Genomic DNA, 21,707 nt, shown 5'->3' with positions numbered 1-21,707 from the left:
TTGAATTCTTGAAAATGTTTTTATATTTTTGAATGAACATCGTTTGGACCCTGAGATGTTTATGATTATCGAGTAATTAAGCAAAACGTGAATCGAGGAATCTTGGGTCAGAGTATAACATCTTTAATCTTGTTAAAGATTTTGACAAAACTTAAACAAAATTAATAAGGCAGAAATTATTATTTTATACAGATTAGGGAATTATTTACCACGCATTTTATTGCATAATCGATATTAAATTCATTGCTTTAAACAAAACACTTTCAACAAAACATGCATATTTGTACATGTATATGTATACCCAAGAATAATATTCATTTAAAACAACATTGTGTACATTATGAAAATAGAGACGTCTCTCGGAAAAATACATTTGATTTGTATCACTAAGGAAGTTTTATCTTAAATATTGTTTTATGGCAATATCATTTAGAGAAATTATCTTTTTAGAGATAATATTTATATGTACATGTATATTTTAAGGAGGTTGGCACCGTAATATCAATTATCCAAAAACCATTGAGATATAATGGTTGGGACTCAAAATATTCGTTTATTTTCTATTTGACCCATCTCACATGCCATATATTTTTAGATATATAAGGTCTCCAAATAGAATTATTAGTTTTCCTGAAATTAATACTTATCTTTGGCATGGAAATAGAATAAATATGCAGAAATCAAACAAATATTTTTAATTTAAACTATTGTTTAATTGTAATTTTAATACAGTATGAAGTTGAACACATGAAGTGAATAAAAAAGTAATATTAAAGTAAAAGTTAAAAGAAAAACTGTGCTTTACCATGTAGCATCAAATGCCAGTACATATTAAACACAAGAACAAATGTTAAGATTGCTACAAAAAATTTGAGTAATCAAATTATAATGCAAATAAATAAATGTCAGTAATGCCATTCATCGAAAACTTTGCATACAAATAGACATAAATCTAATGTTTCATGTAAAAGTGAAAAAAAGTAGAGGTCACATTTCAAGCATATGCGATATTGCATTAAATAAGCTAATCTTGGCAAAAAGAACACGACCCACAAACCATGAATAATGGCCTAGTTTCAAATATTGAAAATTGTACCATTATATACTCTATGGAATATGTGCTTCCTTGAAATGTTTTTCTTTTTTTATCTTTCATAGTTTTCTTGTATAACGTCGTTAAATATGGTGTAATACAATGTCAAGTCTGCTTATTTGCATAAAAATGATCTTGACAGCTTCCAGACGACAACTTTGATGTTGCCGCGAATGTTGTATTTAGTTTTTTCCCGATATGAGCGCATTGTTTACGGCTTAATATTTTAAATGTAAATTGATGCTATATCTTTATTTTCTGTAATAAAATTGAGCCGTAATGAATGCGCCCTTGGTGAATTTTACGACTGAATTGAGTAAAACTTCAAGATTTTCCTGGAAAATGGTGAACCGGGTATGGTTTGGGCAATAAGTGTTCATTTGCAAACATCCGGTGAAAGGAAACCTGTGCATATTTTGATTTGGACTCCGATATAGATGGAAAATATTTCCATTAGAAATGTTCTTAATCTTTGTGTATTTTTTTTTTCAAATTAACTAGGCAAAATTAGGCATACTGTGGACCAAATTCTTTGAAATATTTTTTCTTCACTTCTAAGAAAGATAAGCCAAATATGCCAAAATATGTCGATTGAAATAATTAAAAAGAATTATGTTTATAAGCAACATAATGTAGTGCACAAACTATCTTCAAATTTGGCCTGCACTGAAAATCTGGAAACTTAAATAACAGTGCTCTTAATCTACTGAGTTATAAAAAAAAATTCATTTTCTTTTCAAAAACCTTCCGCCCCAAAATATAGTAACTAAACTCTGTAAATATGTAATTTTCTTGAAACAATTATATTCAAATATACTTGCATTGTTAAATATAAATATACGGGTAGAATAAATATATGACGCAGGATTTTTAGACTAAAGGTGACCCAAAATGGTTACCCAAAAGAGAGGAACGAATCTCTAACATTAATGAGTTGTAAACTATTTGAAGAAATAGAAAGGTTGTGTTAACCCAAATATTTATCAAGAAGTCGAAGCATATTTTGGTCTTCATTGCCGGTTTCTCTAACGTTGTTAGAACCTGTAATGTTCAATAAGTAACGATAGTTTTTTAAAAGATATTCAGCAAACTCGTGGTCATTGTATTTAACTGCTAGTGTTAATACCGAGTTTCCTTGTTTGGTAAGACCTGATAAGTCCACTTTATAGTTTTCACTTCGAAGCATTTCAAAAATCTCAATTTCATTACCCTTGTTGGTGCCCTTACCAGCAACAAAATGTGCACATGTCCAGTTTTTTTGTGTTTTCATAGCAGCAAGAAAAGGATATATGGACAGGATGTATTTACACATCTCACTTTGAGAATGCAAACAAGCCATGTGAAGTATATTCATGCCTGTGTTGGTTTCTTTGGTCACATCTGCTTTCTTTTTTGATGCAAGATGTTTCATTATGTCGACATTACCACCCCTTGCAGCAAAATGACCAGCATTTCGCCCTTTGTGATCAATAGCATGAAGCAAAGATGGACATTTTTTGGAAACATATTTACATGTGTCCAAATGTCCATGGTCGCAAGCAATATGTAAAGCGTTTCTATCACTCTCTGACCTGTGTTTAAAGCTGATGTTCTCCTTTCTCAGAAATTTCAATACCTCTAGATTGCCATTTCTTGCTGCATGTAAAGTTGCGTTCCACCCTTCTTTACTCTTTGAAAACATGAGTTCGTGGAAATTCTTTGAAACAAACTCGCACATTTCTAATCGGTTATATATGCATGCAATATGAAAGATATTCTGCTCATCGTTTGTGACTGCCCTTGCGTCGATTCCTTTCTCAACAAGTCGCCGAATAATGTCAACTGAACCCGATTCTGCCGCGTAATGACAGGCGTTTTTTCCTTGCGACGATTTTTCGTTTAAGTATTCTTTGAAATCTTCATTTTTCAGAATATTGTCGCAAATATCATAGTTACCATATTTTGAAGCAATGTGAAGAACCGTCATTTGATCATGTGTTTTTCTACATAAGTCAAAATTTTCCGATATCAATGTTGAAAATATTTTAGTTTTCCCCCATTTTGCTGCTCTGTGTAAAACATTCCAGCCATTTCGATCTGACTTCATCAATAAATGCCGCCTTGGACTAATTTCTTTCTTCAAGTGAAATTTAAAGTCCTCTATATTTCCATCTGCGCACGCTTGTAAAATATGATTCATTGAAGCCAAACCTTCGTCTGTCTCCTCCTTATTAGCATCGAAATTTGGGAAAATATCTGATACAAAAAACCAAAATAAAACATATCATTACATGTACTAATTTCAAATTGCTGATATATATATATATATATATATATATATATATATATATATATATATATATATATATATATATATATATATATATATACACGAGGGTTGTTCGGAAATTATTGAGACAACTAGAATATTTTCTTTTCTAATTGACGAATTTTGGTGAAAATTGGCATCGACACGGAAGAAACGCCAGCAGATAATAAAACAAAGTAATATTAAAAGAATATTTAATATTTTTTTTACGACGGTAGATAAACAAGTCGGTGGTCGGGGTACCCGGCGCAGCCATGAACTCGGAGAATTAACAACTTAAACATCTACTTTATAAGTGTACGTAGAATTACAGTTAATGATAAAAGAAATCAAATTAGATATGTTCATTTTGCTATTCTTTGCGACTAACTTTTGATTAAGTTTCACTGATGTTCGAGTTGAAATACGGATATGGTACACGTATACTAACCAAACAATAGAAATCTGACAACGACTTTACATTGAATTTTGACGTCAAGACGGCGCATTGAAAACCGTCAAACTGGTGGAAATCTCAGAAGAAGACCTTTTAAGGCCACGCAATTGCTTTAAAAAACTGTACGACGACAACAAAAGGTATAGAGATTCAGTTCATCATATTTTTTTCACTGATTGTTTAACTAGAATTAGGCCAAAGGGATTAATTATCAAGTACTTTCGACACGCTAACTGTTGTCAACAGTTCTAAAATATATAAAAAATGACTGCAGGAGACATTCACAGTAATTAGACTTTCGGGTAAAAATAACTCGATTTTTCCTTTAAATAAAACCAAGAATGAGAGAAAATGTGAATGATGACATCTTGAAATGAAAACAAAAGGTGAGAAATAAAGAATAATTCTTATTTCCGTTCGTTTGTAAGGTGTTTAAAACACATGAGCAATAAGAAGCGTTAAAATGACGTTGCGAAAAGTTTGCGGTTGCGAATAATCTATTCATGCCATGAAAAAGAAACTTTTCACATTGATAATCTCTATCCTGATTTACTTTTTGGTGAAATTTCAAGAGTTTATCTTTTTTACTAAAAGAATAAGAGAAATTGTCTCAATAATTTCCGAACAACCCTCGTATATTGTTGTCAAAAGACATTTCATAATGATTAGATGTATATTACCTACAACAACAAAAAATGTCTGACATTCCAGGTGATTGTTTACATAGCAAAGAAACGTGAGTACTGTATCTCACTTATAACTTAAATGGGCATGGTCTCGGTTTGGTCAAATATATTTTTATATTTTTATTATTTACGTTTTAGAAATGTATCTCTTATGATCAACCATGAATGTCATTTGTAAAATTATAAGCTAGATACATGTATAGAGGCCAAAATTCTTTGTTATCCAAACAAGGCTCTATCCATGTATTTGTTTACATTTGTTCAATAGACCCGGTAAGTGTTCTTTTTCAAGTTGATTTTTCTATCTGCTTATTTGTTTTGAACATAACTTTTGTATCAAAATGGGAAAATAAAACTTGGAAAATAGATTGCAGCCATGTCCCTTTAATAAAGTTTTAAAAAAAGAAATCATTTTAAGCCTGGATCAACATCATTTAAGCCTCTACACGTCAATACAAAAAGCAACATAAAAAATATGTTAATGCTTACCTTTAATCGTCTCTTCTTTTGTTGGTATCTATATAACAATATTGATGAATACTTAAGATTTTTTTTCACAAAGAAGCAATTTAACAAAACGTCATAAATCAAATAATGGATAATGATATGTTTAACTTATAAGAAAATTATATAAAAATAGTCTACCCAGCATATTTTGTTGTCGACATAATGCTTTTCTTTAAATGTGCACTTCTCGCAAATTACATTTGAGACTGGAAACTTTTCCTTTGCAATAAAGGAATTGTCATCTTCGGCATTTAACATCCCATTTTGGCATTTATATCCAATTTCATACCAGTATTTTTTATAATCTCCTATTTTTTCTTCAACAGATCGTTGTACGTCCCCAAGAATTTCTGTTGCAATTGATCCTGTCTTTCCTGGAATCCTGACCTGCACCTGAATCTGGAATTTGCAAAGACAAACTACGACTATATACTGTCGAAAAGAAAAACATGCGACGTTTTCATAAAAACAGTTTTGGTCACGTGCTTGCAAAATTGACCACTCTGGTATTTTCAGGCATTTCAAAATTACGCCATAAAATAGATCCAGCGGCGATTGTTGGTTTTTGTCAAATTGAAAACAAAGAATAGAAGATGTTATGTAAGCACTGTCGTCGTTTTCAAAATTTCTCTTGTTCATGCTTGGGATATAATACTTTTCTGCACCATATGTTGCTAATAATCCTAACTGTTCCATGCATGATAATATTTCTGCTTTATGAGAAAGGTATGTTTTCCCTTTCTCTCCTTGGTTTTCCCAAATTTCTCGAAGCTCTTGATCCTCTATTTCTCCGGTATTCTGAAAATGTGAACGCTGGATGTCAGTAGTTGCTATTTTTACTTTGTATGTAACGATACATTTAAATGCATCGACTAACCACTGAATATCGAGAATAATAATTTCCTTTAAGCTGCACTCATCAAAGTACAACAAATTGCCAACTCTATGCAGGAAGAGCAACATTTCTGTAATTTCACTATCATTCATCCTAAATTCTTTGCTTAATCTTTTGTTGTAATTTGACAAAGTGTCTCTAGAAATTATTCTTCGTGTTTTTTCTCTTTGCAAGATTTGTTCAAATATTGCCCAAACAGGTCGAATGTGTTTTTCAGAATATTCAGGATCCTGGACAAGACGAGCAATACATGTTTTAATTTGTACTAAATCCTCTAGTTTGGATCCTTTCTTTGGGAATCCGATAGCATATCTTCGGTCTTCATGCAGATGCCGTCGAAGATGAGGATGCTGATCGTACTTGGCAAAAAATTCTCGGAAAAACTTACGACATTCCTAAAAAAGAAATAATACTTCAGGAAAACTAATTTAGCTATGGAAGGTTCTAATTTGATAAATATCTACGATTTTATATGTAAGTTATAATGTTTGCATTCTTACAAAATTACCTTAATTTATAGACGGAAATTGGTCTTGTAATCAGTGTATAGACATTTGCAAATTCTAAATCACAAACTTATGATTCCAAAAAAGATTGTATAAATAACTGTATATATACTGTAGCTTAATTAAACAAAACCCCAAAAATAGCATTGTTTCAATAAAAGGCTATGTGAAGTTGTTTTTGTATATTGTTAAAAGTGTTCAAATTTAATAGACAGTTACATTATTGGTATCGATGACATGTTTCTCAAACATTTTCTCTTTTAAGATCCCTTATGAAAGAATTATATGCTAATTTTAATGGTCATTTTGACAAAACTAACGCCATACTCGTAAAGAACAATACATTTCTTCAGAATTTGCATTACTTATTATTGTAAAAATATTTGCTGGACAAATTTATGATTTTGTATCGTCATTTTTTTTTCCATTTAACGAGGCCGAGTACAGAACGAGTACGCACGCTTTTGCGCAGCGTTTCATTTGTATTGTGACGTCATCTTTTTGCTTTGTTGACGCCATGGCGTGATAGTTTCAACTGCAGATATTCAGCGAAATTTGTTGAAAATAGCTCGTTTGATGCGTAAAATTGATATTATATTGTGGATTAAACATAAATGTTTCGAAGTATAAGCTATTTTTGGGCTCGGGTCGAAAACGTGAAGAGGGTTCAGCAAGCCTAGCCCTCTGTCACGTTCTCTTAACCCGCCTAAATATCGATTAATTCATTTATTTTAAGACATTAACCATGTATTTATATTAATGAACCTTAATATGTGATGTTATATATTTATATTTATTACTTAAATATGTCTGAATGTTTTAATAATAATATAAAGTTCACCATTTCCGTCTTTGTCAAACAAAAAATAGTTATTATCTGACAAACTGAGAAATTGGGCATACAAAAAATAACTTTGATAAGACCCCTGGAACAAACCAGGAGGTAAAAGGTTTTTTTTATTTGACCATTTGATGCCTTTTAGCAATAACTTTAATATGTAGAACAGAAAAAGAAGTCTCTAGGGCAGAAGTTTAAAAAATGTGCAAAATTGGTACATTTCAAGCTAAATCCCATAGGGTCCTATGTTAAAAATTAACAAACTTTGAGATGACCCCTTAAACAAACGGTGTGGTAAATGTCTTATTTTTTTATCTTAAAAAATTAATAATATCAGTAGAAATTATTGTAAAAAATTTCATTCAAAAATCTAGGGCAGAACAAATTAGACCCGGCCTCGTTAAGAGACTTAAAGAGAGAATGTTGAAATTCGACAGTTCGCAATTTTTACGTATTTACCGCCATTTTTTTAAAGATCAGCATATTTTTCAGTCTCAGCACACCTTAGATTGAATAAAATACTGTGCAGTTCTTATTTATAATATGTAGTTTGTTTCCTTTATCTATAATTCTTAAAAAGAAAATTATAAAATTTGACTATGGGCAATTTTGATCGCCATTTAGATCATATTGATGCCATTTTTGTCATAGCCAGCATATCTATTTTCAGACTAAGCACGCCTCAATTATGCAAAACACTTTGCTCGATTTCATTATTATTGTTTCTCTCATTCGTTTTTCCTATTTGAGAAACTTTATAAAAAACATGAAATCTGGCTGTCTGCCATTTTGAATCCCCATTTTGACCTAATTATTATGGACCAGAGGAGACTTTTAGAGAATAGACGTTTGGTTGTCCACCATATGCATTTTGAATTATTGACCTACTTAACGCCATTTTTTTCACGAGCCCAGCATATTTTTGTTTCAGACACAGCACACTTTAATCATGATTAAAAAAAACATACTGAACTAAATTATAATTATTTGCCGTCTAATTTTTTTTTCGACCTAATGAAACCATATTTATAAAGCAAATATGAAGATCGTTTAAAAATTACGTACGTAGACGCATTTTAAAATTAAAAACTAATATATCTTTTATTCTTATTCCTTCTTATCACAAATATTGCCGTTGTGATATCGTAGATCTGTAGGTATTGGGCATGACAAAATGATGGCATGAAAATGTATTAATCCCAACATTTAAATCTGCAAGTATTAGTTTTTAATCACGTACTCGTTATTGTTCTGTAATTACAAATCTGATGAAACCTTAGGAAAAACAATTTTAAAAAATCCTGATGTTATCCGGTGTATTCATATTCAAAAATGACATCAAGCGAGTGCGCGAAGCAGCGCACCTGGATAAGTATAGCGGTTTGAAAATTACAATTTAATGTATGACAAACATTAAGATATATGTGGTGAATAGGTGACTATTTTTGAAGTGAGGTAAATAAGCTTTATAAATGACACCAAATTGCTAATTTTTACTTTAAAATAATCGTTATAACTTGTATGCGTTTCGACTTACCTCCAGTGATTTATTTTCTGCATGAGTGCCAACTAGTATAACTGGTGTTCTGGTATCACTAAAACTGTCGATTGATGTTAGCCAAAAGTTGTAGGAATCTAAAAGGCATATATATATATATATATATATATATATATATATATATATATATATATATATATATATATAATCACATGAATAACAGCTTTTGTAATAATAATAGTAATGAGATTTCAGACGCTTCATGTTTATGTTAAAATACCTTGATATGTCCAGGATTCAAATCGACTACACCCTTTTTCATTTGAATCAAGTTTATGAACTTGCTCATCAAAACGTTTTGACATATCCACAACCAATATATAACAGGTTTTCGGACTTAAATAGATTTGGTGAAAAGCATAGTACACACTCTGTCCTGCAAAATCGAGGAATGTAATCCGTGGACGTAAGTCGCTTTTACTGGATAGATGTTTTACAGCATCCATTATTTTTAAGAGTGCATATTTTTCATCATCATCCTGATCATCACAATCTGTTTTGGTCTCAATCTCTTTGGCTGCTCCATCATGATGTTTCTCTGTAGTGTACTCTTCTGAGGTTTCAGGTGATGTGAGAAGTTTGGCATTTACGTAATCTTCTATATTTTCATTTTCTATACGTCCTTCACTTCCAATGTATTTATCATTTCCTTGAAGTGATACTTGTGAGAGGCTTTGGAAAGAGTCTGTGTTACCTTTTTGAGATGTTTTATCGTAAGAACACTGAGGTAAAACGATGTTTCCTATGTCTTCCCTTTGATTCGTGTCTTTTCCCTGTTCACTTGTGGAGAAATGTATCAGCCTGATACTTTGATTGGTATCCTCGTCATGTTCACTCTCTACATTTTCCTCGTCATTATTTTCTGATAAATCTAGTTTTCTTTTTGCATTTGAAGACATTTTTTGCTTTCGTCTTGCTCTCGCAGACTTGTCAGAAGATTTGTCGCTTGATGAATCTTTGTTTTCTAATATGGCGTCTACAATAAGCATAGTATTTTCATCATAAAAGGATTAATTAAATATATTTATATATATATATATATATATATATATATATATATATATATATATATATATATATATATATATATATATATATATATATATATATAAAAGATATTTTTGATAAATAAAAATTATGAATTAATTGCTATGTAAACAAAGCTCGAGTCATATATTTGTTTATAAATAATGTAAAGTATGGAATTGTTATGAATCGTTGCAAACAAGATAAACCGATTTAACATGTTCTTAAATTATATTATCAGCGGATGAAAGCACATATGATTAAATCGTGTACCAAAAAAAACCACATGTGAACAATAACAAGGCTCGAGCTTTGTTTATAAAACAAAACAAAAATTCATACTCTGTTTTTTTTCTTTTAATGTAATATTTGACTTTCAAATTCTGACCAACCATTAAAAATACCCAATTCAACCATTCTAAACGTTAAAAATGGAACAAATAAAATTCAAAATTTTAAGCTCAAATGTATCTTAAAATTACTCATGTGGTTTCCGTTTCTACATGTACCTTATTAGAACTTTTTTGAATGAAAAAAAATTGTGCGAGTTTCTCTAAACACATTTCTCAACTTAACAGCAGGGTTATTTTACGAACACAAGACATTAATTATGGCAGATTTTTTAATATGTATTTTTAACACTCTTCGAAAAAACGGAAATTTTAGCACAAGGTAAATTTCTATAAAACACAGATACACACACACACACATGCGCAAGCCCCATGATGTGTGATGATCAGAATGGAATAAAGGTATCGTATTATATCATCTGAAACATTCTTATATCTTTTTTAAAATATTTCAAAAATGAAAAGTGTGTAACAGCATAAAAAATGGGTTTATAAACACCAAAAGGTTAGTTTCCGTGTTGTATTTGATTGGAACAACGTTAACCCTATCCTCTCGAGTGAAATTTAAAGCAATATGAGCTGTATTTTTTAGATTTTTATTTTGCTGCAAAAACCTGCTAGTATCATATGTCTGCATATGAAAAACATTTTTAGGATAAATAAGGTTTGGAAAAATCATTAATTTTTGTCAGAGGAAAGATTTCTTTTCTAAGGAACATATAGCAAATCAATTTTTGTACAGGACGAAAATAATTAAATTTTGCTCCAATTTAGGTTTCTTACCGGTCTTTTCCACAAGAATTTGGCTAAAAGAAATTTTAAATCCATGATATTTTTGTAATTTTGGTAGAAAAATACAATTTGTAAACAAACAAAAATCTTCATAAAAATTGCAGCTTATATTGCTTTAATATACAAGACGTTTTAGAATTATGTGCACTACACAGTAAACTTATAGTTCTGCATTTCTTTATGCTTGGTCCCCATTGTCATACGATCTGTTACGAACTCTACGACTAACAATTATATGGTTAGCTACGAGATGATGCGAGTCGATACATCGTTATGCGATTGGTTAAGCTTTGATACACCTGTGTACGTGCGATTCTTTTAACGATCCAGATTGATGATGAATACGATATGAGGTTTGATTCAATCCCGACTATATATCTGTGTAGCCCGAGTGAACATACTGACATGCAACTAAACGCAGCGCTGTGTGTTGTTTGTTTAACGCTGCGCAGTGTGGTGTTTATTTCTTCCAAAAATGATCTACATCATCACAATTAGGGGGTGATGCATGATCTTATACCACATGTTGCGTGTAGTAAAAATCATGATAACGAATATTAATTGTATTGATCGTAGAAAAATATTTTGACAGTCAAAAGGTTTTTTACGACTCTCACAATTGCCACGAAAAACTTCATGATCTGGTGAGATTTGATGCCATTATTACAATTATTCTAAGATGAAGATCATGATCTTAATCGCATGCAAATCGTGACAGTTGAAGGTAACATTAGCAAATGATACCATTCTCATTTTCTCAAAATGGATACTATATTTATATCTATAGAAATAAGACCTCACCCAATTTTGGCTCCACTATGATAACAGTGTTATAGTATACTGAATTTAAAACATTATCAAAAAACTTTTTATTATAATGATCACACACACCTAAAAACTACTTATTTTCAATTGCTCTAAAAGCTTCCCACTTACACCTCTATTTTCTCTAACCCACAGAGGAAATTGTATAACTTAGTGTGAAAATTAATCCTGGTGTTACATGTAGCTTGCTTCTTTATCAAATTCATGAAGTATAGCCATTGGGTTCTTTAGAATGAGTTCTACTTCTCATGAACCCCCATTAGGTTCCCTTTCGAACCCCCATTAGGTTCCCTTTCGAACCCCCATTAGGTTCCCTTTCGAACCCCCATTAGGTTCCCTTTCAGATCTTGTCGGTCCTGTTTTGAACCTTCGTAAAATAAGCAAAATTTATCCAAGGAAGCTTTGTTATTACATAGCGTTTGATTCTTTAGAAGATTTTTAATGTAACCCACCCCTTGTTTTGTTCATCTTAGTGGTTCTAAATAATATGTTTACAACAGCATCAACAGCAACGATGACACGAATATGACAACAGATTGCGGACAACTTTTGATCAGAAAAACCCACCTGTATCTTTTGCCTTTATTATTCTTGGTATGTTTAGAGGAGTTGCGTATTGTAGCTTTTTAGAAAAGTTTTCAAGATAGCTTGTTGAAATTTTAATCACTACGTTGCACTATTACAGATAATTGATATAATAAGTTATTTATTATAAGTTATATCAAAAATGTGTGGTAGACCATTTATACGATTCGTTACTTTTTCTGGTTATTTGAACAAAATTTTCAAAAAGCATGAAGTGCTTTTAACACAATTGAACCAAGGCGATTGTCAACATAAATTGTCACATAAAAACAAAGGGAAAACAGCTTGGGCCGTTATAAAAAATAATTCTAAAGTTTTTCAAAATAACAGAACAAAATTCAAGAAGACTTAAAACATGACTTGTTTGTGGGGATATTCATTTTACTTTAAATCATTTATAGATTAAGATCTTACAAAATTAAAGGTAAATTCTTGTAAAATCACCATAAAGTAAAGTGGGATAAGTATTAATTGTACAATATAATAACTTCCTAGTCCATGATATAATTAAATCATTACTTATAAGCTAACAAACATGCAAATACCCAGTGACCTGGAGCACCTGCAGTCAGCCTTATTGGAATTAAATGTAATTTAATGCATCTTTTTGCTTTCATATTTTAAACCCTTGCTAAACAAATAGAAACATGGAATATTTTTTGTTTCTCATCTTAAGTTATCAATTTTAGGACGCCCGTTTTTACAAATTTGTTCCATTCTTGATGTTTTAGTGAACACAATTTGAGTTATTGCTACCGAAAAACGAATAACTGTGAAAAGCCTCTGAAATAGGTATGTTATGTTTACCTGTTATATACATGTACTTCTTATCTATATATTTTTATTGATATTGTTGATGTATATCCGCTTCGCTGCCTCGACGTCAACATCCAATAATTATGTATTCAAAATTAGATTTTTATTGTTTGGTAATAATATTTCTAATATCTTTATGTTTCAACTAAAAAACAAATGAATCTTGCACAGAATGTTATGGTCATAATTAAAGCAATGATAATAATTTATTACTTTCAATACTAAAGTAGTCAATATTACCATTTTCACTCATAGAATGTTCATCTTCACTTGATTCCCCATCTTCCGTGTAATCATTTTCATTGACTGGTGTCTGCTCTATATGTATTCTTTTGCTGTTAATGTCCAACATATCTTTAGAAAATATGATTGTTGGCAGTTCGTTCTTACTCTCGACCCCTGCAAAAGTACATGTGTTTACATATTCATATTATTTTCTTTTAAAAAAGACAAAACAATTGTAGATAATTAAACTGAATGCTGTTAAGAACATATTATTTTTGGTTAAAATAGAAAATCAGAGGCATTAGAAAAGTATGAATGTACTTCTCAAATTGTAAACTTCAGTATCCAATATTCCGTAGTAGAACGTCAAACATAGGTTGCTTAACTACTGGTTTGATTACTCGTATAACAGAACATCAATTGAAATGAATTTGAAAAAGACACAGTGTGTCATGCAAGGAATACAGTGTGACGTATAAGATTTTGAGATCGCTGCTTGAAAATCCCATTGAACACCGATATTTGTTTATAAGATAGAGAGGCGATTCAATGCATTTAGTTTCATTAATCATTTAATAAAGCTTACACTTGCATCAACGACTTCAAGGTAATAAAAAGACGGACATTGTCATGCGCGCTTAAATTCAAATTGATTTCTTCAAAACGTTTTTAAATTCTGATTCTAACACATGAAAATGTAGAATTAGCTTGATAAATGAAACTGAAGATTTTGATGATGAATCCCAAAAGTGTTTGTTAAGATGCAATGAGTAGAACGAAACAGGGAGCACCTTTTCAGTTTTTGTTGACAAACCAAAAGTCATGGAAAAATAAAATGTACCCCTTCTTCCGAGAAAATAAAGTATATCTCGTTCACCCACCCTGTGTGGAATGGCCCAAATGGCCTTTTTAATTACTTTATTTCTCATAGCATAAATATCAAATTCAAAGATAAAGAATATATATATATATATATATATATATATATATATATATATATATATATATATATATATATATATATGTATATGTATATATATATATATATATATATATATATATATATATATATATGGAACCTCAGTTGAGCTAACACGAACTAAGGAAAATTTACTTTTAATGGTTTCTTTATCTTCCAACACCTCAAAACTGTTTACATGGACGTCAACTATTTCTGTTGACTCTATTTTTTTAAGCTCTTTGTACGGAACGTTCTGCAATCTCTTCAGGAGAGTCGTTTTCCCTGCACCTGCACATCCCAGTATAATGCATCTAACTTGGCGAATGGTCAGATCTCCTTTACCGAGAAACTCTCTAATCTTCTTTTCATCTAGCAGTATTTCTAAAGTAAAACATTATTATTATAACTAAAGGTGTTTCTACTTGATTAATCTGTACAGAAATATTTTCCATTAAGATGACGTTTACTTAGAATGCGAATTTATTCCCCGGATAATAATAAAAGGCCATCTATTACATGATATAGAACTTTGATGTGTTATTTACTTTCAAATAAGTATGTCAATTGCCTTTTTTGAATAAGCAGCTATTGAATATGTTTTGAACAATTGACAATAATCTATTTAAGTTTAAAAACCATGATTGAGATTTTGTTAATTGTAAAATACAACTGATAATATATCTTGCAAAAAAATATATACTTAAGGAAGGTCGTTGTAGCAAAATAGAAATAAAAAAATAAAGTTTTTAGCGATGATTAAAAATAATTCAGCCCGAGTTTGTTTTATCCATTTTCTAAACTCCACCAATTGTTGTTTAATTTCACAAAAAATGAATAACAACAAAACTAAAACATCGTTAGTCCTAAACTACGTATATGGACCTTATTTTGCTGGTATTAAAATTATATGAGGTAAATAATCAAATTTTTGATATTTTACTCATGACACTGAACTTGAATTTGACAACTCTTACCCTGGGTAGACAATATCTTTTAAAAATAACTTATTGTAATCAATCAAAGTAAAGCATTTCTTTTCTATCTTTCTAAAAGTTAAGAAATCTTTAAGGGCAGTGATTGCTAAATGCAGCTCAATCTTATGGAGACTTAGACACGATTTCAATTAAAATTTTCAAATTTTATTTTCCATTCTCTATGTTTATGATGATAAATATAGAAGTTTATAACTAAATGCTATGTCAAAACTTGAAAGTCAAATATCAAGTTATAAGCAAGATACAGAGTTCATAATTCTTTGTTTTGTAAACTCGATTATTGTCATTGTTTACATGTGTTGTATTGGTGTAGATTTCGATAAAATATAACTTTCTTTTGTTGATAATAGTATTTTTGAAGATATTGAATTACTTTAAATTCTTTTGTTGATAATAGTATTTATGAAGATGTTGAACTAGTTTAAATTGTTTTAAACAAATCATTTTGTCTAATAAATGATAGTTCTCTACATTATTTGCTTTGTAAACAGCCATAAGACTTGAGCTTTAAAGTTTCATTTTAATGTAAACAAATTTGTATCTCGCTTGTAACTTGACTTTAACATTCAATATTTTGGTCAATCATTTAAAAGGCACCTGTAAACCTTTTTATGCATAAAAAATAAAAATAATTTTTTTTATCTCAAATTGTGTCCAAGTCCCTTTAAAACTTCAAAAGTAGTGGCACATTGCAAGAAGCGTCATAAAATTACCTTTTTTCTTTCTCCTTTTTTTGTAAAAGAGTATCCATAAAATTGATATCACCACACCTAGCAACCCGACCAGTATCCCAATAAGAGCAGCATTATTAGATCCATTTGTTAGTTTGTTTCTCGACCCCTCTCTTTTAGTTTCATTGAAATATCTCTCTGTTGAAGATGGTGCTGTTGAAGAAGTTCTACAAAGAATCAAATTTTCTTCCGTGATTGATCTGATCCGGATGTTTGTGCGATGTGCTAAAATTGTGTCTGTTGACTACTGACTACATCTTGTCGTCAATAAATGATATTTATGTATTAACATGTAATATATTTGTAAGACAAATAAGTTTTTTTCTAGAGTTGATTATGACAAAGTACGTTGTTTTTATAAGATATACGTTTACAAAATAGTTGCATTTAGCTTTCCATTTTGTTCTATAGAATATTAGTCAAACCTTTCTAGACAATCTTTTTCAGCAACAAAACACTTCAAATCTGTGTTAATATCTAGGCACGCTGGATCTGTTTTAAAAATGTATACAAGCACATGACGCACAAAATTGATTGAAGTAAAACGATACAGCATTTCTTATCTACCAAGTTCTAAATAAATGTATGGCATCTAAAAATGGAAGATTGAGAATGCTATCGGAGAGTAGTATTAAATATGTAAAAGCATAAATAAAAGCAAACTTGATCTGAGTTCAGACACTTCGGATGAACGATATTTGACAAAATAGTCATTCAGACACAACAATTTATTAAGATTTTGATAACGTGGAATTATTAGATTTCATGATGGCTACATTTTTGTGGAATTTGTGGGTACCTCTTATCCACGAATTAACATCCTCCTTCTGTAATTTCCAGGCTTTGAGCAAAAAAGAGTCTTACTCATACTTAGTCGGGGTGTCAGTTTTAATTTTTCCTACAGACTGGATAGACCAATGATGAGAATTATGCTACGCAACTAGACAACATTGAGATGGTCAATATCTCAAAGGGCCCCGCTTAAATAATGGACAATAGGATGAAAAGAATTTCAGACAATTTTTCTTTGACCTTGACTTATAACTATGACCTTTACACTGACTTGGTTTAAGGGCACTGCACACCATTAACCAAAAACCTCTGTTTAAGTAAAGTATTCGCAAAATAGATCTAAGTGGAGAGTATATATATGCTCTTAAAAATAGGATTTTTATGTAATCTGATATGACCTTGACCTACAAAAAATATTCAAGGTATTTGCATATCCTTAGATCAAAGGTATGATGTGGTTAAAGTATGCGCCAGATTGCACAAAAGGGAGAGACAATATGCTCCGGATAAGTATTTTTCATATAATTCTGCTATGACTTACACATTTGACCTTCAAAAATGGTTCAAGTTCACAACACACTTTTTACTTAAAAGCTGTGTTTATGTGAAGTATGAACCAAATAGGGCTAAGTGGAAAGTATATACAAATGTATACTCTGAAAAAGGGATATTTGCGTTGTCCGATATGACCTTAACCCTTGACATACAAACTTCATTTAAGGTCACTGCACACTCTTTGACCATGGACACTCTGTGAGTGAAGTATAGCCAGGTTGGGCCAAGGGGAGAGAAGATATACCCAGGACAAGGGTTTTTTAAAATAATTCTGCTATGACCTAAACCTTAGACTTAAAAAAATGGTTCAAGGTCACTGCACATCTTTACCAAAAGGCAGTCTTTGAATGAAGTAGAGCCAGATTGGGCCAAGGGGAGACCAGTTATGTTGTGGAAAAGCGATCTCGGGCGGACGGACGGACACACTGATCACTATAGGGCGGGTCCTAATTATTTTATCCCGACAACACAATAACTAAGTCAGCTTTACTTTATAACTAAAATGTTTCAATGAAACTTGTTACGAAATTGCAGCAGCGTCCATGTAAGTTGTAAAGTTTAAAATATAATCTCAAATATCAGTTCTGGTTATAACAAAAATATATTTATTAGTATATAATCTGCAAATCTTTCTTCCAGTCCATTATTTTATTTTTAAATTAGTTTATTAAATAAATTACAGGCATGCACAGAATAAGTACAGAAGACAAAAAAATGAAATCTAAATTTAAAAAATAGAATCTTGATTGAATATGAAATTGAATCAATCTACTATCTTACGATGTCATTTTAGGTACTTGCAAATATACATATATAACGCTAGAAATTGTACTCACATTTATAAATATTGTCATCGGTATATGACGAAGTTGGACAACCACTTATGAATGTATCCACACAATTGTAATGGTTTAGACCGCCAGTACCCTCCAGTCTTACACAGTTACCTGTCCAATATCTTATGTTATTACTAGATGTTTTACATGAATTACATGTATTGATGTTTTACATAAATTTAGCAATACTACTAAAATTACACAAAAACTATATAAACTATAAAAGAAACAGCTAGATACTACATATCAGATTTGACACTTTTAAAATGCCTAGTGTTGTTGAATTTAGTTGGTGTTTATACATCACGGGTCACACCTACAAAATATTTGGCAACATGTCTTGCTGCACAAATGAACAACTGCAACTATCTCATCAGTTGCAAAGTCTGCTCAAAGCAATACGTTGGTGAAACAGGTGACCTCCGCAGAAGGATCAATAACTACCGCTCTGCCATAAAGACCAAAAAAATCAAGGAGCCCGTTGGGGAACATTATATAAATAGTGCCTGTTTGGGAGGGTAACTGTTGAAATTGACACCCCGAGACAACCATTGTCAACCGACGCGAAACGGAGGTTGACAATGGTTTTCGAAGGGTGTCAATTTCAACAGTTACCCTCCCAAACAGGCACTATTTATTTTATTTTACTGAATGTCTTATTTTAAAGAAAATTTTACTGATTTTATATAGAAATGAAGAGAATTCTATGCTGAACCGTACGCGCATAATTTAGGCGCATGTAACAATTTGTTGTGTTACCCGTTGCCAAGTGTGTTGCTAACGCTGAGGGTAATAGAACGGATTACCAACTGCGTCTAAACCAATCAGATTTCAGTATTTAACATGAAAGTATAATAATTTATATTATAACTATATATTATTATTATAATTTATATGTAGTTGTTTTTTATAGTTTCATTGGTAGTCTTAGTAGTAGCGCTAGATTTTGTTTTTACCCAATGGCATGTATTTTATTTCTTTTGTACCTAAAGAGGGACTGGTTGTCCCGAAAATTTGACATTATATAGTGCTTTATATATATATATATATATATATATATATATATATATATATATATATATATATATATATATATATATATATATATATATATATATATATATATTTCTCTTGATCCGCGCATGAATATACTTGTTATAAATTATTGTTTAACGTTGTAATACCATCTCCATAAAGAGATCTTGGGACGTCCGTGCAGAATTCTATCAAATTTGACAGGTATTTATCAGGAGCACACAGGTATCGTGTGCCTTTTGTACAATTTCTTCTACTGGCTGCTGTCTCAAATTCAGATATATTTTTGGGACATCTCTCCACTGGATATACCTCAAATCGGTAGGAATAAATCTACAAAAAAAATTAAATGATTAAAAACATAAAAGTAAATACCATTTCTTCCATCTGTCTTTAATTTGCCTGTAAACTCTACTGTTTTTTGTTGAAGCGGATTATAAAGCGTAAATTGACCCAAGTTATGTTACATCGTTATATAGATAGAAATTAAAAACAGTATAGAATTAGTTATAATGTTTTTAATAGCACACTATTGGTTACTGTGTCGTGACTTTGAAACAATAGGATATTTTCGCAAATTTGTTAAAATGTGCAAAAATGGTGATTCCGTTATCTTCTTATTACTTATTACATATTTTTATTTAATCCCCACTGGAATTTCAGAGCGTCCCATACAACCCTAAGACTATAGAGATTTCATTGTCTGGTAGGAAGAACAATCTATGTTACGCTGATTTTACAAGAGTAGCAAATCTTACAATCGGGTTTTTTTTGCTAAATTACAGTACTAATGAAATAAAAATGCATTAAATACATAAACACATTTTAGTATATATTTTCGATAATTAAAATGGCATTTAAGTGACACTGAGTAGATGTGTTTAAAAAATATGAATTAAAACATTTCGTTTTAAAATTACCAATTTGAAAGTACAAATACAAAATTTTAAATAATATGCCAATCTATAAGGAGGGGGGGGGGGGGGACTTGCTTGATCAGCGTTTGCTGATGAAATGGTTTGTTTATTAAATGTGTTAAACACCTCATTACATGTAGCTTATATTTTCCTTAGCACTACTTATCACATTAGAACGGAAGTAAATTATTCACTTGTATATATATGTACTTTATTTGCAGAGAGACGTACATCTATAAACAATGTCATAGGTTAAGAAGTCGTTTTCCCGTCTTTGTACTTACCGGATTTTCTGTTGACAGTTCAAATAGCACGATGACCAGTATCACGTGTAACAATGACGAGCCCATTTTCGATCTGACACAGTTGGGTTTTTTATGAAGCTGAAATGTCTGTATAAAATGCCCATTGAATAAAAAAAAGTCGAGTTTAATCACAAAAAATATGAACATATTATGAACATTGAACCGACAAAACATACTACAAAGCACAAAACATAGAACGTACATGTATATTATGGAATGTAATTTGGTGAATAGAGATTGATTGGCTATCCGCCTACATCTATCTCTATGTACTCTTTTTATACATGCTCTTCATACTCAACTTAGAAAAAATTGAATGCTATGAATAGCTAAAAAGAACAGAAAGAAAGAAAGAAAGAAAGAAAGAAAGAAAGGGGCTCGTACAAAGGCTCGTACACCTTTTTGTTAGTCATTTCAGATGTATAAATTAAAGCAATGTGAAAACATTTTACTAGCTTTTTGTCTTTTTATTGGCAATGAAGAAAAGATATTTTCAAATAGATATTTGACTATGCACGATATAAAGTTTCTGTAACAAATCACTTGGTTTGTAGTTTCTCATTATAAAGTTGCACATTAAATTTCAAATTTTGGAAATCATAACAATCATACTCTGGAAAACCGAGTCTGGGTAAAAAGAATACGACAATAATGACTAGCTTCACCGGTAGGGGACTATAAATAATAATTATTATTATCAATGTACCGCCGGATATAGTAAAATACAGTACATATGTACCATTAGAATGCCAATTTATTTCATAAATATGATGCATAAACTTCACATGCATCAACTTCAGATGCATCCCATGCTACGATAAAACACGATTCATATATAAATCATTACATGTACATGATTGTAATGTGTTGGCTGAACTTATAAAGATGGCGTATGTCACGTTGGCTAACAATTAAACAATAAGCATGTTAATTAAACGCATCTACATGTAGTTTCTTACCAACTTTAAAAATATATTTAAGGTGCAGATACGAGTCTTGCCAGAGATCTAGTCAATGAAGCTTTAAATATATATATCTTGAACCCTATACATACCAAATCTGCGTCGGCCGAGCATTTTGTTTACGCTTTTTATAAATGCATGCGCATTAAAATTGCAAATCGGAAACCAGGTT

General features: G+C 30.9%; 1 protein-coding gene and 1 long non-coding RNA gene across 3 annotated transcripts in view; one reads left to right on the top strand and one right to left on the bottom strand.

Annotated features, from left to right (window-relative positions):
* The window catches only part of LOC136274482 (uncharacterized), a 9,433-nt gene extending 3,153 nt beyond the window's left edge, over window positions 1-6,280 (top strand). The window contains exons 2-3 of the long non-coding RNA XR_010712840.1: window positions 5,357-5,630; window positions 6,143-6,280. This is a non-coding gene — a long non-coding RNA (uncharacterized lncRNA). The remainder of the gene's footprint in view (window positions 1-5,356; window positions 5,631-6,142) is intronic.
* LOC105327612 (uncharacterized) lies at window positions 692-21,707 on the bottom strand. Of its 2 annotated transcripts, none has more exons than XM_034450360.2 (13): window positions 21,628-21,707; window positions 20,553-20,660; window positions 19,501-19,684; window positions 18,317-18,427; window positions 16,559-16,625; window positions 16,116-16,300; window positions 14,561-14,788; window positions 13,462-13,620; window positions 9,048-9,803; window positions 8,807-8,904; window positions 5,169-6,320; window positions 5,013-5,040; window positions 692-3,328 (listed from the first exon to the last, which is right to left on the bottom strand). In XM_034450360.2, the coding sequence occupies exons 2-13, from the start codon at window positions 20,616-20,618 to the stop codon at window positions 2,061-2,063; spliced, it is 4,302 nt and encodes a 1,433-aa protein (XP_034306251.2). In that variant the 5' UTR covers window positions 20,619-20,660; window positions 21,628-21,707; the 3' UTR covers window positions 692-2,060. The 2 variants fall into 2 exon arrangements, with proteins under 2 accessions (XP_034306251.2, XP_034306252.2); XM_034450361.2 differs by lacking the exon at window positions 21,628-21,707 and adding an exon at window positions 21,533-21,585.

This window comes from Magallana gigas, chromosome 4 (genome assembly GCF_963853765.1).
Source record: "Magallana gigas chromosome 4, xbMagGiga1.1, whole genome shotgun sequence".
In the NCBI taxonomy this organism is placed as follows: domain Eukaryota; kingdom Metazoa; phylum Mollusca; class Bivalvia; order Ostreida; family Ostreidae; genus Magallana; species Magallana gigas.
The sequence above is the reverse complement of the archived record's forward strand: the minus strand, read 5'-3'. Positions and strand labels throughout refer to the sequence as shown.